This window comes from Cololabis saira, chromosome 1, assembly GCF_033807715.1.
Source record: "Cololabis saira isolate AMF1-May2022 chromosome 1, fColSai1.1, whole genome shotgun sequence".
Taxonomy (NCBI): domain Eukaryota; kingdom Metazoa; phylum Chordata; class Actinopteri; order Beloniformes; family Belonidae; genus Cololabis; species Cololabis saira.
Window position 1 is genome coordinate 35,943,255 of NC_084587.1, and position 23,627 is coordinate 35,966,881.

A 23,627-nucleotide genomic window follows, 5' to 3' on the forward strand; every position below is an offset into this window, starting at 1 on the left:
AGGCTAAGATAAATGTATTCCAATCACCAGCCTCAAATGAACAGAGAGTGTATCCCTCCCTGTCTATTTTTCGTCTTATGTGATGGTGTTTGTTAATGTGATGCAATAACTCTGACTTCTCTCTATTTTGTGCTGCTCAGTTTTAAGATCATTTACTATATCCTGCCCTCTGTTCATTTTTTCCATCGTGTCCTAGACTTATATGTAGCAAATGTATAAAATGTGTAATTTTTTTGGTTTAGTGATGTCATGTACCCAATCAAAAAAAAGTCCTTTACTGATTCTTTTCATTTCAAGCATCCAAGCCTAAACATTATACACCACAAACAAAAAGGAAAGAAAAATACTATCCCTGAGAGAAATTAAAGAAACAATCATAAAATCCAAATTTGAACATAATTTCCCCATCTCCCACTAATGTACATAATATACACTCAATAGCTGAGGTTCACTTAAAATTCTTCAAACTCATCCTGAAAGCGAGCATGTTCAACCTTTCTGGGTCTTCAGAAGGCCATGAAACAGTCCCCTTTACATCTACATTAGCAATGTATATAGAACAGTTTCTCCTGTATAGCTAATTTAGCAGTAGCAGAGATGTGATTGGTAAGTTGATGCTTTTTATTGGCAGAACGCTTTGGATCACACACAAACAAAGGAAAGGAAAACACCTCTTCCAACCCGAGGGACCACTGCAGTAAAACATCAAACAACCTTTTCGATCTTGGGCACTGCACAGCTAAGTGTGCATGGGATAGGATAGGATAGGATAGGATAGGTTAAGATAGGATCAAGATGTGCTTTGTATCTGTTTTTAGCAATGGCACCATGTACAAACCTCCACTGGAGGTCAGCTCCCTCCTTCTCAACAGGCTGAAGAATCTCATCTGGCTGGGAAGTTCTGAACAACCTTTCTTATCCCTCTGAATCCCTCATTGGGCACCTTAAAAAATTTTAATAAAAAAATGAGATTTTATTTATTTCATTCTTTTTAGTCTCGTTGAAGCCCATATTATTATTTTTGATCTTTCTTTATAGAAGAACATGACTTAAGCTGTCAGTGTAAAGTCGGTTTGTCATTCTAAAAGTTCTGGTTGGTCATTTAAGTGTATGTCCTCAGATATCACTGAACATGAATGTAAGTAGAAAGGTTTCTGCTTGTCCTCACATTCCCAGCTAATCTCTGCAGCATCATGGCGATCTGGGCCACTGACTGTATAACCATTTAAGAGGCTTGTCTCAATCTAAAGCTCATCACATACCCACAGATGACACTGCAAATCTGACTTGTGTTATGAGGAATCTTGAAATTTGCTTTATATCATTTAAGATGCCACCATACGATTTACTGAATTTGCAGCACAGTTGAATGGAAAGTGAGCCATTCTATCACACTTTTCAATTCTTACACTGACCACAATAGTATAAATTAAAAGCCTTTACGATTGAGTTGTCATAGGCCGGTGTGGACCCCGAGATCACCAGACCAGAGGCACTGCCGAATTCTGGACCTCTTGTAGTGGTTTAAACACGCAAGCTGGAAAGCTGGCTCAGAGGGCATTGTAGTAATTGAGGCAGGATGTAAGCTGAGATACATATTGAGTCAGGTACGGTCTTACTTTTTGAATGTTGCAGAGAGAAAAGTGACACAAATGAGTCAACATGACAGAGAAAAATAACTGGTGAGCTAACATGATACCCAGGTTCTTCGTAATCTCTGTGGGAGTGATGGCAGTATAGAGGCAATACTTATGTCCATATCAAGGACAAATGAATGATGGGCAGGAATAACCAGGACTTTGCTCTTAGACAGGTGTACCTGAAAGTAATTACCCTTCATCAATGCAAACCCCAGTTATAAAACTTTTCAATTTTTTTAAATGTCTTTATTCTTATTTAGTTTTGAAGGTTGTTTGAATATTTCAGCTTAGTTTTAATTAGTCTAACAAATGCATCAGTAGTTTTAGTTTTTTAGCTAATTGGTTAGTTTTCGTTTTATTTTAGTCTTAGTTTAATTTTTGAGGTAGTGAGTTACAGAAAACTGGCTAAAAGATGAAAGAAGCATCAACGGTGCCATAAAACAAAAATCATTGTGGCAGGGTTGAGGAGCTGCAGCCACTCAGGCTGACGGGACACAGGTGTGGCCCGTCAACCTCTCCACCCTGCCAGCCTTTTAAGGGCGGACTGAGAAGCTGCTGAGGCGGGTCCTGGTGCTTGTGCACGTGTGTCCTGGGTGTGAGGTTCAATAAAAGGGTTCTGCACTAAACTCCGTGTCCTCGCTATCCTGTCGGTCGGGCCCCATAGCACTCGCAGTGCTACAATCATTTATTCCATTTTATTGAGTAAGTTGAATTAGAAAAAATAATAATTAATTAGATAAATGGAGCCACGAACATAAAAAACAAGGCCTGAATTTAGTTTCAGTTAGTTTTGCATTGTTCATTTTAGTTTCAGTTCAGTTTTTTGTTTTACAAAAATCTTTTGGTTTTTTTCAGTTAGCTAGATTATTCTTTTACTGTTAGTTTCAATTTTAATGTTAGGTTTCGTTTATTACAATAACAGATGCAGACAGGCCAGAGAGACAAGCTGAGATTGTAGGGTCATCCAGTGGGAATGAAAGCAGTGATATGAGAAGCTGTGTGAATGAATAATCTGGCGCAGAGAGGTGGTGTAAATGGCAAAAGGAAGGGGCCCAAGTATCAAGCCTTGGGGCATCCCTGTGGAGAGGTGATGTAATAAAGAGGTTTTTCTCTGCCATGACACTTTAAAAGAATGCCAGATAATGTAGTAATGGATCCAATAATGTGTTGAGCCTAATATGGTCAAGTTTGAGAGTATGGATAGCAGTATGCTGTGGTAAATGTATTGAAGGCAGCAGAAGAATAAGCACAGATGATTGACCTACTGCTCTTGTTGCTCTTTGGTTTTCCGTCAAAGAGAGCAGAGTAGTTTCAGTCGAACTGTCCTTTTTGAAATAAGGGATTTATACGCAAGTAATACAATTTTAACATTATTAACATTATTGTTAATTTGTGACATTAAAAATATACACTGATTTAAGTGCTGTTGAAGTACAAGCCAAAACAGCCAATAATCAACTCCTGCTCTGAAAGTATTTACATACAAAGAGCTGTGACAAATTCTTTGCATTGTTTTATCAGCCTGTGAGGTGCAGAACGTATGTATTGTGTTTATTTATAACAATGAATTCAATCAAAGTTGACAACATTTTGAAAATTTAAGTGTTCATTTATTTGTTAATCGCGTTTTATACAGAGATGAATAATATATATGTTTTTACAGTATAGTACATGATTCAAGTAATACGTGAGGAGGAGTCCATATGCACAACACATGAGGGAGATACAACACCATTTTAACATTTGTCATGGTATTGAAACCGGGCAAGGAGAATTCTTAACATTTTTAAAAGCACACATCCATATCAGCATTGTTCACATTCAGATCATTCATGACAGCAAAAAAGAAAAAAGAAAAAAAAATCATGTGATACTGCATTGGTAGGCTAAGCAGTTTAAGATCTGGTGTGTGAAGATTTTTAAGCTATTCCATGGGATGGGATGACTAAGACTAGATACAAAACGCAGTTCATATGTCTCCAATTACATTTACAAACTTCTGTTCATATATATACTGTAGACACTGAATTAAATTCTTTCTGAGATTGATAACAGTTACTGTCGGTTTCATGTAAAAGTCTTTAAACATTCATTTGGAAAAAATATGAAAACATAAAAAAACAACTTTTGGTTATATATGAATTATGAATTGATATTGTCATTAAAGCAGCACAAAGGAGCGTTGTTCACATTAAATATGTCCGTCAGTTTCATTTAAGGGAACATTTGTTTAGTTTCAGGCAGCATCATCTTGTTCTCGCTGTCTCCCATCTGTACTATTGGCAAAAAGCAGCCAAAGTAACTTTGGACTCCCGTAGTGCTCATCTGTGTTGTTCTACGGCATAATGTTGCACATCAACACTGATGAAATTAGCTCACTGAGCTACAGTGGACACCATGGCGTCAGGAAAGTAAAGATGGATGGCAAAATAAGAGAATGATCAAGTAAGAGATCAAACAAGAATACATTTTGAACAGTGCTGTAAAAGCGACTTCACCTCCACGCCCATGGTGGGGCCTTCAGAGCTGCACATTGCAAATATTCCTTTGTGCTGATTTAATCTCTAAACAGGAAAATCAGATCCAAGTGTCTACAGAAATCAATTTCTATATTAAAAATGATAAAAGCAACATTTTTGCACATATATGCTTGAGTAAAGCAGAATATTTCCATGTCCAGATTTTCCTTCCAAGGTAAGCATACGGAATATAAAAACTCTAAAATATAAATGAAAGAGGATATCACCTTTTGCATTTCATCTTCTATTTCGGTGCAATAATGTTCTGGAACAATTTAATATGTTCAAATTGCTAATTTATGCACTTCTAGAAATACAACGCAAGTGTAGATGTGATTTAGAAATGTCCACAGAGCCTGAGTGGAGCATTTCTTTTAGACCAATACAAGAGTAAATTATCTACGACATGCAATTTTATTTCAGGTGTTTTACAAAGAAAGCAGGCAACATGGGGAAAATCAATAAGAAATGTGCACTGCAGGAGGAACAGATGTGAACATATTACTGGGTCATAGGCGACCACTACTTTTTTTCCTATGATTCTGAGTGGTCTCGGGCACTGATAGCAGTCAGGCTGTTCATGATGTTGGAACTGGATTCACTGCGTATGATCGAGCTGTTGTGCAACTGATTAACACAAGATGGACAATGATTACACTTTTTTCTGTTTGCAGAAAGGGATTTTTGTTTGTTACACACGTCTTTATTGTTTCATAAATTGTACTATGATGTAGTATCTTAACTTTTCAGAAAAAGTGTGTGACATTAAAGTAGAAAAAGGAGGACCCTTACGAAAAAGATGAATTATTTTTTTGTTTGTTTATAAAGCTTATAAGCTTTATAAGCGTATATAAGCTTACAACCAATGAGGTGGATACACATTGAGAGCTGTGAGAACAGATATATGATGTCATCAGGATGTAAGTTAAACTTTCTGCTGATGGCCATGTACCCATCACTTGTTGCAATTTGTGAAACTGACTGAACGTACAAGTGCATGAAATACCTCAGTAGATGCTGTAAACATCCTCAAGAGGACTCTGAGCCAGTACTACAACAAGAATTACAGTGTGATTGTGGTTGGGGCCTGAGTTTGAAAAAAGAAAAGTAATACAAACTTTGCGTAGTACAGTGTGTAGTACAGTACACAAGTGATATATACATAAAAACATTGCCAAAGAAAAGCCACTGATAGCTGATTGTTCTTTTTGTTTTAAATGGCTAATTTAATTGAGAAAAAAGTTGAATAAGTAAATTACAAGTAAAATAGAAACAGGAGTACAATTTTTTTCTCTTCATCTTTGTTCTCTTGGAATCCCTTTCTGAAGTGGTGCATGTAAACTCTTTCTAAACAAAGACATGTTCACAAGCTCATTTCTGTATAGCAAAAATCCAAATGAGATAACTGGGATATGCACATGCACAGTAAACAAACAGGATGGAAACCTTAGTCAGTTTAAACAAATGTATCTAACCCCCCAAAAACACAGTTATTTTGTTAACAGAGATTGTTTCTATACTTGGTGGAATGGACAATTTCTTAAAATCTAAAAACAAGTGAAAACATTTTTTCCTGTCTCTTGCATTGGGCCTTCGTTTAATCATGACAAGTTTCTTTGATCTCAGTGTCAAAAAAACTAACCTCTTAGGGTCTCCATTTTAAGTTATAGCTGGAAACTTTCATCCTTGCCTGAGCAGTGGAGCATCTTCTTAAATTGCAGTTCAAACAGTTCAATAGTCAGTTGTTTTTTTTTTTTACCTTTGACTTCCATCCTGAGTTGCATTCAATGTCCAGCATTTTTGTTACAGCGGGTTTCAACCAGAAGTGACTACCCAACAAAGTCACCTCTTTCAAAGGTTTTTATTGAGTGGCCGTCTGTTTTAAGAGAACAGACTTTTTCTGCCACTGATAAATACTGTAGCTGTGTGCACCGGCCAAAGTTGACTTATATCACAACTCTGGCTTAATCGATATCAGCAACTTTTGTGTGTACGTGTGTGTGTGTGTGTGTGTGTGTGTGTGTGTGTGTGTGTGTGTGTGTGTGTGTGTGTGTGTGTGTGTATACAGTACCGTCCAGTATCTATTGCATGCATGTTAAACATATAAGAGAGTTTGTGTGTGTATGTGAATGTGTTATGTGTATGTGAGGATGTTATTGCACTGTTATGATAAATATGATATGAGATTTCAGGAAATCCATTAGGAGTCGTGCTCTCAGACGCTGACAGGGCACACAATGATTTTGTCCTCCAGCATGACACTGACAATCAGAAAGATGAAGTAGAGTAGGAACATGAGCATGCCCAGGAACTTGCTCATTCTCCATCTGCAAACTGCGATGGAAATGATGACGAAGAGGAGCATAAGGAAGAGGAGGACAATGGCACAGAACAGGCCATTGCTGCTCACCTCCACTGGCTTAAAATCATTGATGATGTTGTACAAGAGCCATGGGAATGGCAGACTGGAGTTAAAGGAGAAGAGAAAAAAGTTATTATGGTTTTCTCTAAAGACGTTTTCATTTAAAAAGTTATTGTGTTTACTGGTTGACTCACCCTACAGTGATATCAAAGATGTTGGAGCCCACCGAGCTGGAAACAGCCATGTCCCCCAGACCTTTTCGTGCTACAATCACACTGGTGATCAAATCAGGGATTGATGTGCCAGCTGCTAAAATGGTCAAACCCATGATCTCTTCCGTGATCCAAAAGGTTTCTCCAACCTAGAACGAAGTAGAGAGTAGTGCTTTTGATCATGATTTGTATTTTCATCAATGTTCATTTTATAGTTTGATGGTTATCGGTCCATCCATTGTTGCATTAACAAAGGTGTGCCACAGAGAGTAATTTACATATGTCAGTCATCTAGAATTGTAGCAAAAGTACAATTCACCTTTTTGCAGATGATGCTATTTTATATACATTAGCACCTTCTCTAATCAGTTCACTCAAGGCCTATGTTTTTCGGCAATAAAAGAAATATGAATTTATCTTAAATTGCAACCAAATTTAGACAAAAAAAAGCATGCTCTTCTCTGGACCTTTGTCACATAGAGAGACTATACACAATAAAGTGTCTTTTGAGTACATGTACAGTCAATTTAGCTGAAATGACCTTAACTGCACTGGACTGAATATAGTAAACTCGGACTTGGAATTTCTTGGATTATTATGCGATAGAGTTGCACTTTATTATAAGAGATTGGTCTGAACATGTATATTTTCTCTGTAAAGTGCCTGGAGATGACTTCTGCTGTGAGTTTATGCAACCTAAATACACTGAACTCCATGAAATGTCCCAAATTAGATCATTCTTGAAAATAACTGGTCTAAAATCCTATTATTGGAAAATGAAACAATCAAACAAACATAAAATTAGATACAATAGGACATTTTAGCCCGTTTAAATCCTTTGTGGATAACAAAATAGGAAAATATTGCATTCTCAATCCCTTAGACACTGCAATACCTCAGTGCCAATGTGTCTACTAATTAGGTACAGGTATTAACAACCAAAACACGTTCATATCTTACAACACTTCAGATCTATTCACACAGGGCTCTGCAAATATATTGAATTTAAATTTTTTTTTTAGAAAGAAAAAACACAGTTGGGCTTTCATCACTACAAGCACTTTCATATGTGGTGCTAAGTCTGATACGTATTTGATGTTTTCCAATCAACTTGAGTCTGAACTGTCAGGTCACAACTCATATCTTTTTATGTCACTGTCACATGATTTATGAAACAATTTTTACTGAAACCTGCTTCAGTAAAGCATGGCTCTCCACTCCTGGCTTTGATTCCTCGTCTACAAATGTCTCTGTGCAGATGTTGAAGCCATTACTCCAGACATAGCCAGATACAAATTTTGCTCTCCTTTTCCTCAGAAATTTTCATTATAATTAGTGTATGAATAAGTCGAATTAAAAAAAATTCAAAAAGAAATCATACAGGCTCCCTCCAGGTGCATCTTCATATACACCGGACATACTGAGTGTGATGTCACTTCATCTTCTTGCGCATGTGGGTCACGTCAAAAGAGATGCCAGTTCACAACAAACTGTGATATAAGACACATCTAAAAAACTAGTGTGTAAACCCATGAAAAAAAGGATCTTGGCAAAAAAAGCTGAATTGTGCAGTAAACTCTGCATTGTGAATGTGGCTGAAATGATCTTGTCCTTCAGGCCTTTCTTTGGATGTGTGTTTTAAAGACAGAGTGTAGCCTGATATCAGGTGTTATTATGAAATCGGCCAGGATGAGCTCTTGCAGACAGTATAAAACAGAATAAACAACTGATTTGGTGACAGCCTGAACTATGTCTGAATGTATGTTTGTGAATGTGTGAGGTACCTGGTGAGCCCACCAAACCATCAGGTAGGAAAAGAAAGCGATCCAAGAGATGGCACCAATGAAAGTCAAGGGAAAGAACCTTTCTGCACTCTAGGAAAAAAATCAAATGTACAATTATTTTTCAGTCAAACAGTTTCCAGTGTCAAGCCAGGTATCAGCCTAGTAATAAACATCTTATAGCCTTTTTTTATCAGAATTTGATTTGGGTTTTTTTGTTGAAACAAGGAAAGATCTTATCTGAGCAGCCCCACATCCATGCATCCATTTTATATATCCCCTAATGCTCAGGAACCTGGGGGCTGTGTACATTAATCTGAGTCCATCACTTCCTATTGAGATATCTAAAGCTGTGCATTAAGCTACAATATATCTATGTGTTTCGACCTATAGTATAGTTGTATATATGTATATGTTTTCATGGTATAAAGTCTTTGTCATTATAAAGGTAAAAGCAGAAGCCTAACAGGTGCATTTACTACTTATAATATGAACACAATAAAGTGTAATGCTATGAATATAGAGAAAAAAATATACTAATGTGAACTAATACATGGCATACTGGAACATTACAGTAAACTATAATAGAATGCACAGCATTGGGAGGCATAAGCATGTAAGCAGGATTGTCATGTAACATGTCGGTGTGTAGTCACCTCTCTCCTGACGTCAGGCAGTGTCAACCACAGAGGAAAGACAATGGGCAGGATGACGAGATAGGTGATCTGTTTCCTAAACGTATCGGGCCAGGCCAGACTCAGAGGTTGGCTTTCATCGTCATCGTCTTCATCATTGCCCTGATGATGAGGCCATTAGCTTCAGTTATACACTGTACAGATATCTGTGCATTATTCTATTTTGACCGTCTCATGATAGCCAAAGCACACATCGCAACATTTAATCTATCTATACTTTTTATTTATTTTCTTTTAACTTTTTTTGTCCACAATGCGATGCGGAAGGCTGAGATTTACTCAAGAAAGATCTGTAGGAAGGAGCTTTTCAAACAAAACTAACAGGGAGGATATTGATGGAAGCCATACCTGGTCTCCTACTGCAATGCCGTTCATGGGTGGTGTAACTTCCACCGCAACATTTGAACTATTGGGGATTTTTTTATCAGCTTGTCAGGTTAAAAGAGAACAGAAACAGTTTAATAAGAAAAGGTTTAGAAAAAGATATGGTTGCTGTTTGTTTTGGGGGTTTACTAACTTCTAACTTTAACACAACTAACAATCAATTGAAAAATCAATTATTTGAACAGGAAATATTATCGAAAACTGTTGATTTCAAAGTGTTGGCACACTGAAAAGTGTAAATTAAAGTCACAATATAATGATCTGCAAAGTGCATAAACCCATTATTTATCCACAAAAAAACATAAAAAAGTATATCAAATGTTAAACTTATGGGAAAAAAATTGGTCAATTTCAATTGAATGACATTGAGACACCTTCAAAACACAGGGACAGGATATCCTGTCTTTATTATGACCACAGTTCCCATTCTTGTCTGATAAAGCAATCCAGCTTTTTAGCAGCCCTGGTCTGGTCTCTGATACCTGGTCTGCTCTGTGATACTTCACTTTAAGAAGCTCTGATGGTTTTCAGCTGGTAAACGTTCTGAACCGCAGGCCGGTCAGCTCAGGACTCTTCTACTGTGAAGCCATGCTTTTGTAATGGATGATGTACGTGGTTTAGCATTGTCTTGCTGAAAGATGAAAGGCCTTCCCTGAAAAAATACTTTGTCCGGATGGTAGCCTGTTTTTCTCAATGTTTCCTTGCCAAGTGTGCTACCCATTCCAACAACACACTCCAATAGTACTGGAGATGTAAGCTCGTCAACAAACAAGACTGTCTCTCTCTCCTGTAGTCCAGCGCATGATAGTGTGCTTCGTTTCTAAAAAGAATTTGAATTGAAATTTTATGTTTATTTGGACAGTTTGCCACTTTTTTCCATTTTTATGAGTTTGGGTCTGAAGAAGATGGCAGCATTTCTGGATCCTGTTCACATAGGACTTGTATGGTACAGCTATGCAGTTCTGCCAAAGGCTCTGAAGATTATGGGGAGCACTAGTAACATTTGGTCTTGTCCATGTCCACAGATATTTCTCGACATTCTCAGAATCTTTTGATGTTGTTTTTAGTATGTTTTTGATGTTCTGTTGTGAATATAAAATGGGTTGGTGTTATCATTTCAAACTGTCTTTATTTACACTTTACAAATGGAATTTTAATGGCTCACTGTTCCTGGTTCTTGATTTTTCACTTAATTCCTGGGTCAAACACATCTCACTGTTACACACCTACACCGTTGGCACTCATAGCATCACCCTTACACTTCTTCTTGGCCATTTTGTGGAGTATTGAAGCCTTCTCTCTGAATTGTCCTGCAACAGAGGAAACTGAAATTGCATTCAGTCCAGCATGAGGTACAGAAACAATACACAAAAGATGTAGAGTTACAGTCAAAAGATGAGGAAGTACAGGAAAGATGGGTAGTGATGCAAATGAAAAGTACATAGTTAGATGAGTAAGACACACACACACACACACACACACACACACACACACACACACACACACACACGCAGACACACACCTTCATCACTGAGGGGGTCCAGTGTGTGTATCATGAGTTGGAAGATGCTGTTCCTCATCAGTGAGTTGTGTAGAGACGCGCAGCTTCCTTCCCTCTGCAGCCTGGGTTTGGCCTGTAAAGTAACAAAAAAAAAAGAAATAATAACAAACCAAAATAAATAATAACAAAAATACTATGCAAATATAAAAAATAATTTACATGAATATGCTTCATCAATTAATTTTACTAAATAGAAAAGAAAAGTCAACAAATACAAAGAAGTGCATGTATATTCTGACGTGGAAATAAACTTACTGTTAGCTTGTTCTCGTCGTCGGTGGGTGCAGTTATCTTTAGTAAAAATACAGAAAAAGAAAACATAGTTAACAGAAAGCAAAATATTATGGCTTTAAAGATTTTACATTTCAGCATATCATTAAAAAACATTTTTACAAAGTCTTAAAAATAACATTTTGACAACTACACGACATGTTTGCTGATGTCAATATTAACTTAAATAAAACTGAGCCAAAATGTAGTCGGAGTGTGTGAAAAAGTAAGGACACGCCATGATTCAGCAGCTTGTAAACAGGCCTTCACCAGCAATGACTTGTAGTAATCATTTTCTTTATGAGGTTAACAGTCTCTCACATTGCTGGGGAGAATTTTAGTCCACGCTTATTGACAACACACTTCAGTATTTAAGGTTATAGGGCAGGAGTCCTGCTGCAGCACATCACTCAGACTTTCACTGGACTGCAACACCTTCATCCCTTGTTATTCGGACACGTTATTTATCCTGATGGCAACTGTCTTGAATATTTTCTACTGATTAAGCATTCTTACTATAGAAAGATACACTCTTGGATATCGCCATATCACCCTTCTAAGACCGATGGTCAACAACAGTTGCTTCTCTGAAATCATTGCTGATGATTTCCCTCTTGGGCATTGTGTTACTAGACATTTGAATGCACAAGACTAATCACTTTTATAGCCGTGATCATGCAGTTGCCGGTGATCAGGGATCAGAACCATGTTGCTGCCATAAACCAGTGGTTCTCAAATGGGGGTACTCGTACCCCTGGGGGTACGTGAAGGCACTACATGGGTGAGATTTTAAAATATACATATATTTAAAAAGTAGCATCCATGCAAAAATCCTTTAAAAATAAATATTTTATAAATAATTGAGGAAAATATAAGTCTAAATTCATAAAATGAATTTTATCTTCAGGAGTAGGCTATTCAACTTATTATCCTAAAACTGCAGAGTATCCCCCACACCAGGATGGTTCCACCTAACCTGTCAAATGCCACCTGGCTTCACCTGTCAATCACTTGGACCAACGATGGAGTCGTGGTTGAAGCGTAGCAGCAATATTTTTATGTTTAATAAATCAGTTACTGATGGCACAGTGCTCTGTTTTAGATCTTTTTTTTACAACCAAAAGTGCTTTGCGCTGGTTAGGGGGTACTTGGCTGAAAAAATATTTCACAGGGGGTACATCACTGAAAAAAGGAGGAGGACCACTGCCATAAACCATACAGGGTGAGCAGAGAAGAAGTGGGTTTGAGGTTGAAATTGAACAAATATCAAACGCATGTAACATGACATCTAATCCAAAATTGAAGTTTGCTTCCTCTTTTTTTATTTAGTTTACTTATCACAAAACATAACGTTACAGTTTCCAACCCAGTGCCAATATGATAACTACACACAATACATGGCCACCACTAATCTCAACCACAAGATAAATAAATAAACACACACACACACACACACACACACTGGACACTGCAGCATGTAATATAAAAGGAGGGGGAGACGCTCCACAGAAGCTGAAAGACTATAAAAGAACAATTGCAAAAGACAAAAAAAGAACTGTCCAGAGTGACACATCCCAGCTATAATAGCGCAAAGCATTTTTTTTTATAAGGATCCTTTCTTTTTACTTGTAAACCTTCAATTCATGTCAAACACCAAAAAGCTTCATGGCCTTTCAATCTGCTTCAGCTGAAACGCAGCTGCTGAGCTGTAAAGCCAAATGACTGGCTTAGCAATGCTCCACATGAGCAAGCTCACGAGCGCCTCTCTATGACACGTGTGTGCTACATTTAGAAATAAATTACACTGCAATTTGTTTTTTACTTAAGACAAAGGTTTTTACTAACATTTATTGAGTTTAAGTTCTCCTTTGAACTGTGAGACCATTAATCAAACACAGTGCTTTAATTTAGCCAAACTAGGCACTTCACTATAAATTTTACTCCAAAACTTGCACAGTCAACAGTTTTTCTTGTGCAATATATTCATTCGATAATTGAAAATGGTGTGTACATCTGGTCTTCTTTCCTTATTTCACTCGCTATTCCTCCAGAGGATATTTGACAGCCTCTCACCGTGAACCTGCTGTGTGAAAAGCCATGTAGAGCTTTCAAATTTTATTGGGTTTTTGTTGTTGTTTTTTTTCATTGTAACTGGTTTGAAGAACAGCCAAATATAAAAGCAAGTGTTACAGGGTAATAATAAGACTTTGTCATAAATAATTCATATTTTCATTATTAGGATGTGAAAAAGGCATCAGAGACACACAAACGACAACATTAATGTATCTGTGCATGTTAAAACATGTTCAGTGTGAGTAAAGTTCCCCAAACCCTTTTAGTCTGTTTATAAGCTCTACTAATGACTTCAAATGATTCTGTATTCACTGTATCATGGAAGTTGAAACCACATGGCACTGCAAAAGCTAGGTCGATATTGACAAGATTTTGCCCAAAAGATTATTTAATGATATGATTCTTAAAATGAAATGATTATTGCAGTTATGACAGAATAAAGACACACTGTGAAGCCTAATTGAACTGATATCTAATGGAGGAATTAGGATATGACTCTGTAACAGCCAGTTGATTGTTACAGTACGCAAATACTCATAGGTTTTAAGCAGTATTTTAACAACCTGGATCAATTCAGTGAATCACTCACATGACGAAACTGATCCTGCCGATTGTGTGTGGTTTAAGTGCAGAAAGAGAAAAAAGGAATGCATGTGTTGGTGTATTTCTGTAGTATTTTGGTCAAAGCTTTTCATGGTCACCTCATTATGACCTCAGAGTTTTGTGCCCAATTAATGGACCAATCAGAGCAAACTTAGCCTTTCAAGAAGATGGACTTAAAGAGACAGAGCTAAAACATTGTTTCACTTGGATGGGGACGGGTGCCTCTGTACGGATTGCAGCAAATCTGCAATCCGTACCTGATGGATCCTCACTTAAGCATTTCCATCTAAGCACATATAGAAAAAGCAAATAAATAGATAAACAAATAAAAGAGCATTCTGCAGGGCCAGTCTTTGATTTGCTATATATAGATTTGCTAAATATAAAACAAGAAAAGGACCCAAGTTTTCTGTACATGTAATTATAATGAGAAAACCATTCAAATCTAGATCATCAAATCAGTCCAATAATTACAAGAAAAAGTGACTTGTTGATGGCAACTTTTTAGAATTGCTTGAAAGAACAAAACACTCCACCGAATACTTTTTGCCTTGGGTCAATGCTGCAGAAGTGGCAGAAATATATGTTAAGGAGAAAACTACTGACCTGGGGTCAGAAGATTTGCAGCAGACTTCCTTCTCATCCCAATTACCATCATGTCACCATGGCGCAATTAGATCAACTATTTCTCTCTTACTCTTGTCCACCTGACTGCCCGACCTGTGGGACTTATCCAAGATTAATCTGCAGAGATCACCACTTTTAGACTGCTAATTTTCTAGCCTGCGTGCAAAGTGCTGCAGCAACCCTCTCAGGTCACAGTGATGTCGGACAACTGTCTTTGACTCTCTTCTGTTAGCACGCCGTCAGATGGCTTTTAAAGTGTTTGCTGCAGTGCAGCGGCTCACTTTAACAGTATTTTCTTTAAGTGCTGCTAGAGAAACTGATGCAGTGCCACACAGAGTACAGAGTACATTTCATCTGCTGCAGACATATGAAGTGAAATGTGCAGCTGCATTCAAAACTATATTAAGGATCTAAATATTCTCATTTTTTGAACAAATGTAGAATAAAGAACTTCAAGACAGGTTTCCAAATCACTCTTGTCCATCCATGTGCTACTGTCGAGGCCTCTTCCGACATAACACAGCATGGCATTGAAACTGGGATTGATATAGGTTATTTGTCTACATGAACATTTGAATACTATTTTATTATTATGCAAAGATGAGATGAAAGATGAAAGAGACAATGTGTTTAAACATGTTTGCTGTCGTCACTGCAGGTAAGCAGTTGATAAGGGGATCAGAGTGGATTGCCTACTTTAGTGCCATCAGAGAGCAAACCTGCCCAACTCCTCAATAGCTCCTCCCCTGACCTCCCCCTGTAACCCCTAACCCCTGCAGGTGCAAGCCCACCTGAAACCTCAACAGGTGTGTGCAAAATGACAAACACCCCATACTGTATCATGGGGATGACTGTGTACCGGCAACTAGCATACAGTTTTTCTCTCAGCCATCTCCTGATTCGTGCTTTCCCAGGAATCATTTGGCTATTATTAGTGTCTTTAATAGGATTGGAGAGCATTAACCTGGGGGATTATTTAGCCACCGAGACATGAGGGCAGGGCAGCTGGACATTCAGTGCTAGGCGACAGGAGGAGAAAAGCTGCTCTTGGGGCTGAAGTGAGGCAGCCCGGAGAACAGCTGATTCCCAGAAGGACATGGAAGTCAAACAGAGCCCTTATGCAACAGCAATGACAAAAGTTCAAGTACCCACATGAACCGCTGATTTTAAGGTGAATTGTTTGGTTTCTAACTGTGTCTGAGGGAATTGACTCATCTGCTGCCTAAAATGTAAAAGTTGCTATTTGGTATCACTACAACAAAAAAGAAAGAAAGGAAAAAGTAGTTTTTTTCCATCTCTAGAAGATAAGTGCAGATTTCTCTTGTATGAACCCCTGAAACCGCAATGCATGTTATGTATAATCACAAAACCGAGCACCATCGTGAGCCCTCAAAGCTACATTACTTTTTGGTACATGAGTGAGTAATAATGATTAGTTTAGTCATTGTGAAGTGACATCAAAATGTCTCATCATGGCTTTGATTTTTTACTCTTTAAACTCAAGTGGAGGTGTTCAAACTCCTCTGAACCTGTCGAAGTCACCAAACACAGGGAGGTTTTGTGAAATCCCAGTCTAATACATGACTTATAGCAAGTAATTTTGAAAGAGAAAAAAATAAATGCAGCCTCATTGCATTTTCATTTTCAAGATGATATACTGTATGTACATTTTTCTTTGAGAGCATACATGCGTGTGTTTGAACCAAGCATCCGCTAAAAAATACTGACACAGCACTCCTGTCACTTTGGAAGAACCTAGATCTGAAAATGTGTCATTCATTTAGATTTGCAGGGTACTGTGACATCACAGACCAATAGTGAGTGCAGTTATCCAGTTTCCCATCTGTATCCGCATCCAGCCAACATGTTGCATTTAATGTGGCTTAAAGGGATGATTTAAAAGTGTAGTCACAGATATTTTATTCATATATCAGAAATTTGTGGTAAATTTTGAATAACAGTAATCCAATGTCTCCTTTGAGGTAGTATTGCATCTATGTAGTTTGCGGCTTCAAAATTTCTACAAGGTACGTTTATTTCTATAGCACAATTCAACAACAAGGTGATTTAAAGTGCCTACAGCCATAATTTAAAGCAGCACTATGTAACTTTTCCACCTTAATATCATATTTCCAGAGTCATTGTGATGGTACATCAACTTACAACAGGTTTAATGACACCTCTGTCATGGTCTGAGGTGTCTGTATCACCTTCACTGGCACTATGTAACTTTGAGGTGCATGGTAGGAACCCTTCCACACTAAAAAACTACAATCTTTACGGCTTTGACTGATTTACGGCATACGTCACTTCCCCCTCCTTCCCGATTCGTAGTCGAGACGAAAGTGAGCGGGGCTTGGAGCGCAGAGCTCAGGTTGCTGGTGTTGAGCTAAACGCAGAGCTGGTATCATGGCCGAAGCAGCGAAAAATCCAAAGACAATAAAAGTTTTATCGGAGGAGGCAAAAAAAGGAAGAGGGAGAGTAACAAGCTAAATGCCCGGACAAGAATAAACATTGGCCCGGTGTCGTGACAAAAAGTGATTGCGTGCCAGAATCTGATTTGTGGCCGCGGGAGCGCGCACAGCAACCCGTTGAGCAGTAGCGTTTTAAACGTCAGATCTTCAGATTATGAAGCTCAAGAATGAGATAAAGTCATATTTAGGCAGAAACAACTTTTCATTAACTGTATTTGGCCTTCAATCAATTTTTGGCAGGTGAAAAGACCCATTTTCAGGGGAGAAATCAGATTCTGGCAGGCAATCACTGCGTTCACTCGCTGGCGTGAGATGAAAAACGAGGAGGGATGTCCGACCGATTGGGATTTATGGGGATAAAACAAGAGACAGAATTGTTATGATACAAATGTAAATGTAGAATTCTATGTTCAATAAGAATAAAAATTAGAATGTTTTCACATTCGTCTTGGGTTTTGGTAATTCTAAAATTACTGACAATATCAACAACAGATACGGAATAATAATAGTCATCATAAAATTGTGTAATTGGCAATGAGGAAGCTTTATAAAATAATAATACAATTGAGTAGAATTACAGCACTAGAGGAAAGAATGCAATGCAAAGAAAATGTATAGAACATTTCTACTATTTTTCCTGAGAACTGTAAAATTGTGCAGGGCTGATCTGCAAAACATTCAGTTATTCACACGTTATAAAGTATTTTTTTATTTCGTCAGTAAGTATGTTGGACTACTAATTTATGACCAAGTTCCTCCAAAAAACGTGACAGGAAAAAGGTGCAGTGGAACAAAACCAGAGCGCATTATCAAATGCACGCAACGGGCACAGGATCGTACGCGCTGGTGCTCATGGGAAACGTAGTGTTCTTTCTGGTAAAGCACTACCGCTTTTGTCCAAAGTAGCCGCCAGATTCAACAAAAGCTGAAAGTTACATTGTGCTGCTTTAAGGTCAGTAAAAGTAAAGGCATAATTTAAGAATATTGGTAAAACACTTATTCACCCCAACAACACCATCTGCAGTGCATCAGACAGGAATGCTAAGCAGGTACAACTACTGTGGACCACTGTGGACACCAACCCAGAACAGTTACATCACTCCAACTCTAAGAGCCTTGTTGGCCTTTGGTCTCAACAAGGTCACTAATAGAAGTGACTGAAGATGAGGCCTGTGCAGGAGCTCAGTATGAAGGAGTAGCAGTCCAGTATTGTCAGATGTGTAAAGGTGAAATGTGAATGTAAATCTTTATAATCTGAGGGAGGGAAATGCAGAAGTTATACTAACTTATACTGAGATATTTAGAGGTGTTGCAATGGCAGAGAGGCTGCAGTCTGTTTGTTGTTCAGATTTTAAATCTCCCCTAATTTCAAGCAAAGTAGCACTATTATTAAGACCAATACTATAATCTAAGAAATATTATTCTGTCCAACCCCATTGGAAAATTCTATGTTTTATAAAGACGTCTATATAGTGAGAGTGTTATCTTGCATGATTGATGGATGGATGGATGGATGGATGGATGGATGGATGGATGGATGGATGGATGGATGGATGGATGGATGGATGGATGGATGGATGGATGGATGGATGGATGGATGGATGGATTCAGGCTCACCTTCGGTGCAGTCTCCAGCTCATCCACCTGGTTGCTGCCCAGCAGGCTCTTGATGACAAGTTCTACATTGGCATTGTACTTCATGAATGTCACATAGCAAATATAACACGACAGCAGGCTAATGCTTTCCTCCACTGTTATTTGATTATCCAGAAAGAAATAGATTAGCATCAGCAGGCCGATGATATAGAAAGATACATCTCTGAAGAGAGGCCACCAGGTGAGGTTCAGCACCTCTTTGGAGAAAAGAGCGCACATCCCAATCACAAACAGGATGTTGAAGACAGCCGATCCCACAATGGTACCAATACCCACGTTACTGTGGGAAACGAAGACTCCAATGACAGAAGTAAAGAGTTCTGGGGCTGATCCACCTGCTGCCATAAAGGTGGCTCCCGCCACATCATCAGAGATCTCCAGCTTCTCTGTGATGACAGTTAGTGCTGGGACAAAAAACTCATCGCAAACGATGGCTAAGGCTATGAACATGTACAACATTCCCAACATGTGAAACACCACAAAGCCCTGACGTCTCTGCTCAACGCTGAAATAGTCCGTCGGATAGTCCCCTTGACTCTCTTCGTCAGAAGACTTCATGGCTACCGGTGTGTCTTCTGGGGCCGCTAACAGGTTGTGGTGCTGCAGAAGAGTTCTTTGGGGTACTGTTGCATTGGCTGAACCCAGCTCATTCGTCACTGCCACGACCAATGAGAAGGCACTCAGAGAACAAACTGTGGAGACAACAACCAGGCTGATGATGAACCCCAGAATCCGCCCGGGCCGCAGCTTTCTCTTGATGCACTGATAGTGGTACCGGGTGCTCGTTCTGGGAGGACCCAGGAGAGGATCAGAGCAGGAGTAAGCTATCATGTCTTGACTTCTTATGGGTTCCAAAAAATCCATGGTGTTTGGCGCAGGTCGTCAAGCAGGGTGTGAGTGTCTGGGATCCCCCCCAAAGCTCGGTTGGCGATACTGGCGGCTACAAGGGCGGGGGTTTGACAGGCAGCAGCGGTTCACCGGTTTGTTTGCATGCTGCTCCCAGGTCTAACGACAATGGCGGTCCTGTAGTCGTATACCAGGATCCAGTAGGTTCAAAGGCTTCTTCATATTACTCACTGCAAGACAGAGAAAACAGCTGTGTGAGTTATAATGTAAGAGTGGGGGCCAAAAACTGATTTCCAAATTCTAAAGTACAATGATTAACGACCTCTAACATTGGAAGCTAATCAGCCATTTTTCTACAACAACATAACATAAAGGAAATATCTTTATGCTTATTCTTTCTTTCTCTATATTATATTATTCCAGCCCCGACAAAAAAATCTGAAGAATCAGACAATATATCAGGGTATATAAACTTTTCATATATTATGCAAATAAGTTTCCTTTTAATCTGCTACTACATTAGGTATTTGTTTAAACAGATCAGTAGCTCAATAAGACAGAGCTTATAAAGTAAACCTCTGGATAATGATTGATTTTAGGATTGACACTTCTATATTTTTATCTTATATTACATTAGTGTTTCCCAAAAAAGCTGGGAGAAGACTTTGATTTTTACATTATTTCATCCCTAATTGAACAAATGACAAAAATAATGTATCACTTATATTAAGGATGATCAACTTAATTGTTTTTATTTGTCCATTTTGAGCTTAATGACATGTTGTAATATCTGAAGAACAATTCACCTTGAATGGCAACAACGGTGTGAGCACCAGTAGTTGTTTTTTTTTTTGTACATAAAACAACAAATTTTGTAATTTCATCATCTAAGGATCCTAATGTCATTAAAAGATTACACATTTGTAAGGCCATTTCGACCATTATGATCAAGGATCGTGATCTTTCCGCCCTCAGGTAGCCCTGAATTATAAACAGAAATAACTCTGGTGCTCAAAAACACTTCTAAGAACAATTTATGTCAGTGAATCACTTTGCTACTGCGTTCCTTTCTTGAATCATGTATACAGGTTAAAGAAAAAAAAGGAGCCATGTTGCACATGGATAACTCAGCTTGCATATCTATGAAGGCATCATTAATGTAGAATAATAAATATGATGACAAATGATAAATATGGGCTTAAATCAAGACCATGCTCAACTGTATTGGGCATATATCTCAACAACATATCTTCATAGTAAGAGTTTAAAGGTCTGCCTGTAGTCCAGATACATGACACTGGAAATATTTAGTGCATCCAGAACCGCAGAAGCTCCCAGATGCTGCCAGAGGGTTGTTGGTGTAGGACAGTAATGAGCTTATATTCCAAGATCAACTAAATATCTACAATGTATTTTTACCATTATTAGTAAGAAATAACATTTCATTAAGTTACAAATGATTTACTTCTGCTTAAATCCTCATTTGAAGTATTGTTATATGGCAATAGGTTTTCTCGTGTGGAAGTTAGTGCTCGTGTTGCAGCTTGGTAAATATCTAAATACTGGGAAGCATTTCCTCTTTGTATTATAACAAAGGGTAAACACTTTATTAAACTGCAGCTGACAGAAAGAGACTGACATTAAAATCTTACTACAGAAAGGACCAAAAACCAAAGAACTCCTCTGACTAAATAATCAATCACAATTATGAGTTTGAGTTCTATGAAACCAGCTTCTGGCGTTTTGGATCAAGTCCATTCATTTCATTCATCATTCATGTCTGGGGAGGTAGTAAATACTGACTATCAAACCTTTGTTTCATTGTTAGCCATAAATATGGATTATAGAAATAAATATCTCAACTTTTCAAATGTAAGATTACTGGTGCCACTGCACTATAACCTAAATTTGAAATAGAGGTATTAATGTAATATTTCTGTTAATATAACAAAGCTTTCTCATGCTGAGAAACTTCAGAAGGCATTCTCCTTTAGCTGAAGCTCGGACATTAGTGAAAGCTCATTAAGGAACTATTTAATCCCTGAGGAGATATACTCAGATAAGCTTCAGGCTCTTTACACTTGTGCCGCTGCACAAAGTCAAAAATCAGACACCAACTAAATGAATTGTATCTTAAGTAAGTAAGAACTGGAGAGGTTCATTTGCACATCAATTATTCAACTCTAAAGCTGCGGCACTCAACCAAAATGCAAATGTTCTGTCCTTTAAATTCTGGCTGATCTTCATATACAACGAAACATTAATGACAGTTATTTAAAACACTGTTTTAAAGATTTTCATATATTAAAATTGGGGCAATGCATCTCCTCTTAATAAGTCAGCCTGAACTCTTTTGAGAGATTAAAAAGAAAGACAAACTACTGAACTATTTTTGTTCATACCACGCTTGGATATGTCTCGTTCTCCAGGAAGCTCTCCAGCAGGCAGAAGCAAGTCCTGACTCTCTGAAGGAATATTCCAGTAAATTGACTCCAAAAGCAGAACAATCCCAAGCACCTAGTATCCAAACTGAAGGTCCCTGCAGTAAATCCTGTGTGGGATTTTCATCCCTGAGCAGAGGAGGAGCTCCAAAACACCAAGTCACAGTGGGCCACTCCCTCCTTTCAGGGTGGCTGTCCCCTCTGACTCTGCCTCCTTCCCTGACCTCATCACCATCTCTCGCACACACACGATCACTAGTTTCCTTCCAAGCAAACTAGTTACAAACAGCAAACTTAGTCCTTGGGTGGTTTCTTGCCTAATATGTCAGAAGTGAAAAAAGAAGAAATACAAATACAAATCTATTTGAAACACAAGCTGCGTGATATTTACACGTGGTATGTTTTACAACGTTTAAAATAAGATGTCAAACAGTTGCATGTAAAATCATCATCTTCCAGATAAATATTTGTTATATTTCACATCATAATTCTGGGTAACTTTCGGTTTGTTTCAGTTATTGTTTGTTTCAGTTATAAATGTACTCTTCTGTATTTCATTTGCTGCTCATCTGTAATCAGCTCTCTGGGTCAAACGCCTGCTCTCAGTGCAAAATCTTGCACCCATAAAGTGAATCCCAGTGGTACTGACGTGAGCTAATCTGGGCCTGTGACGTTTACGACTCACCAAAATGAGCGATAACTTCTGAAAGTATTTTCACTTTCGAAATTCGCAGCCCTAATGCAAGATGACGCAGGTAAGGGTCTGGACAAGTGTCCAACTTCTTTGGTCTGCCACTTTGATTAGGCTTATGATTTCCATATTTTAGCATTTGTGACATTATGGATACATATTTCATCTAAAACAAATGGGAGGATGTGAGACATGTCTTGAAATGAATGAGATGTCTGGACTGTAAAGTTCCACAGAGGTTTATAGTAGACATGCTTATATGACTCCATGTGTGCGCTTAAAGATCAGCTTGGGATTTACACGTGAGAACCGTAAGCCTCAGGAAATGGAAGGTGAGCACAAATGATATGTTGCCTTTTGTCTCTGGTGTAGTCAAGAATGCATTTGTCTGTGTGAGGCAAAGAAAATATGAGCAGTGTTATAAAAGAGTCACCGGTGAAACATTTCATTAGATACAAAAATGACATATTGAAAAAGACACCATCATGTCCTAGAATGGATTTACTCTTAAAAATAGTTTATTTCACTCTTGGTAGTTTTGCTTTTTGCAAAACACAGGACTTCTGCAACCATGCTTTATGGACGGGTCAGATATTTGAACCTGAGCACTTCAGAGATATATTGTCTAGCTATGGTTGCTCTAGATGGCGTTTCCTTGGCCTCTAGTATTTCTGAGTTATTTTTGACCAGAATCTGTCCTTCGGCTGGAGAACCTCACATGATACACCTCTCCTCACTCGGTCCTCTTCCACTCCAACTGTATTAATAACGCTATTGTTGTTTTTATTAACC

The 23,627-nt window shown here is 38.2% G+C and overlaps 1 protein-coding gene across 4 annotated transcripts; it reads right to left on the minus strand.

Moving 5' to 3' along the window:
* Positions 1-3,249: 3,249 nt before the first annotated feature.
* On the minus strand, positions 3,250-22,253 carry slc24a2 (solute carrier family 24 member 2). 4 transcript variants are annotated; one of them, XM_061721975.1, is made up of 10 exons: positions 22,106-22,253; positions 18,819-19,933; positions 11,410-11,445; positions 11,116-11,227; positions 10,853-10,903; positions 9,558-9,637; positions 9,171-9,311; positions 8,518-8,607; positions 6,716-6,882; positions 3,250-6,624 (listed from the first exon to the last, which is right to left on the minus strand). In XM_061721975.1, exons 2-10 carry the CDS (start codon positions 19,719-19,721, stop codon positions 6,375-6,377), a joined length of 1,830 nt encoding a protein of 609 aa, XP_061577959.1. In that variant the 5' UTR covers positions 19,722-19,933; positions 22,106-22,253; the 3' UTR covers positions 3,250-6,374. The 4 variants fall into 4 exon arrangements, with proteins under 4 accessions (XP_061577959.1, XP_061577941.1, XP_061577950.1 ...); XM_061721957.1 differs by having other exon boundaries at positions 10,820-10,903; XM_061721966.1 differs by having other exon boundaries at positions 10,853-10,918.
* Positions 22,254-23,627: the final 1,374 nt, after the last annotated feature.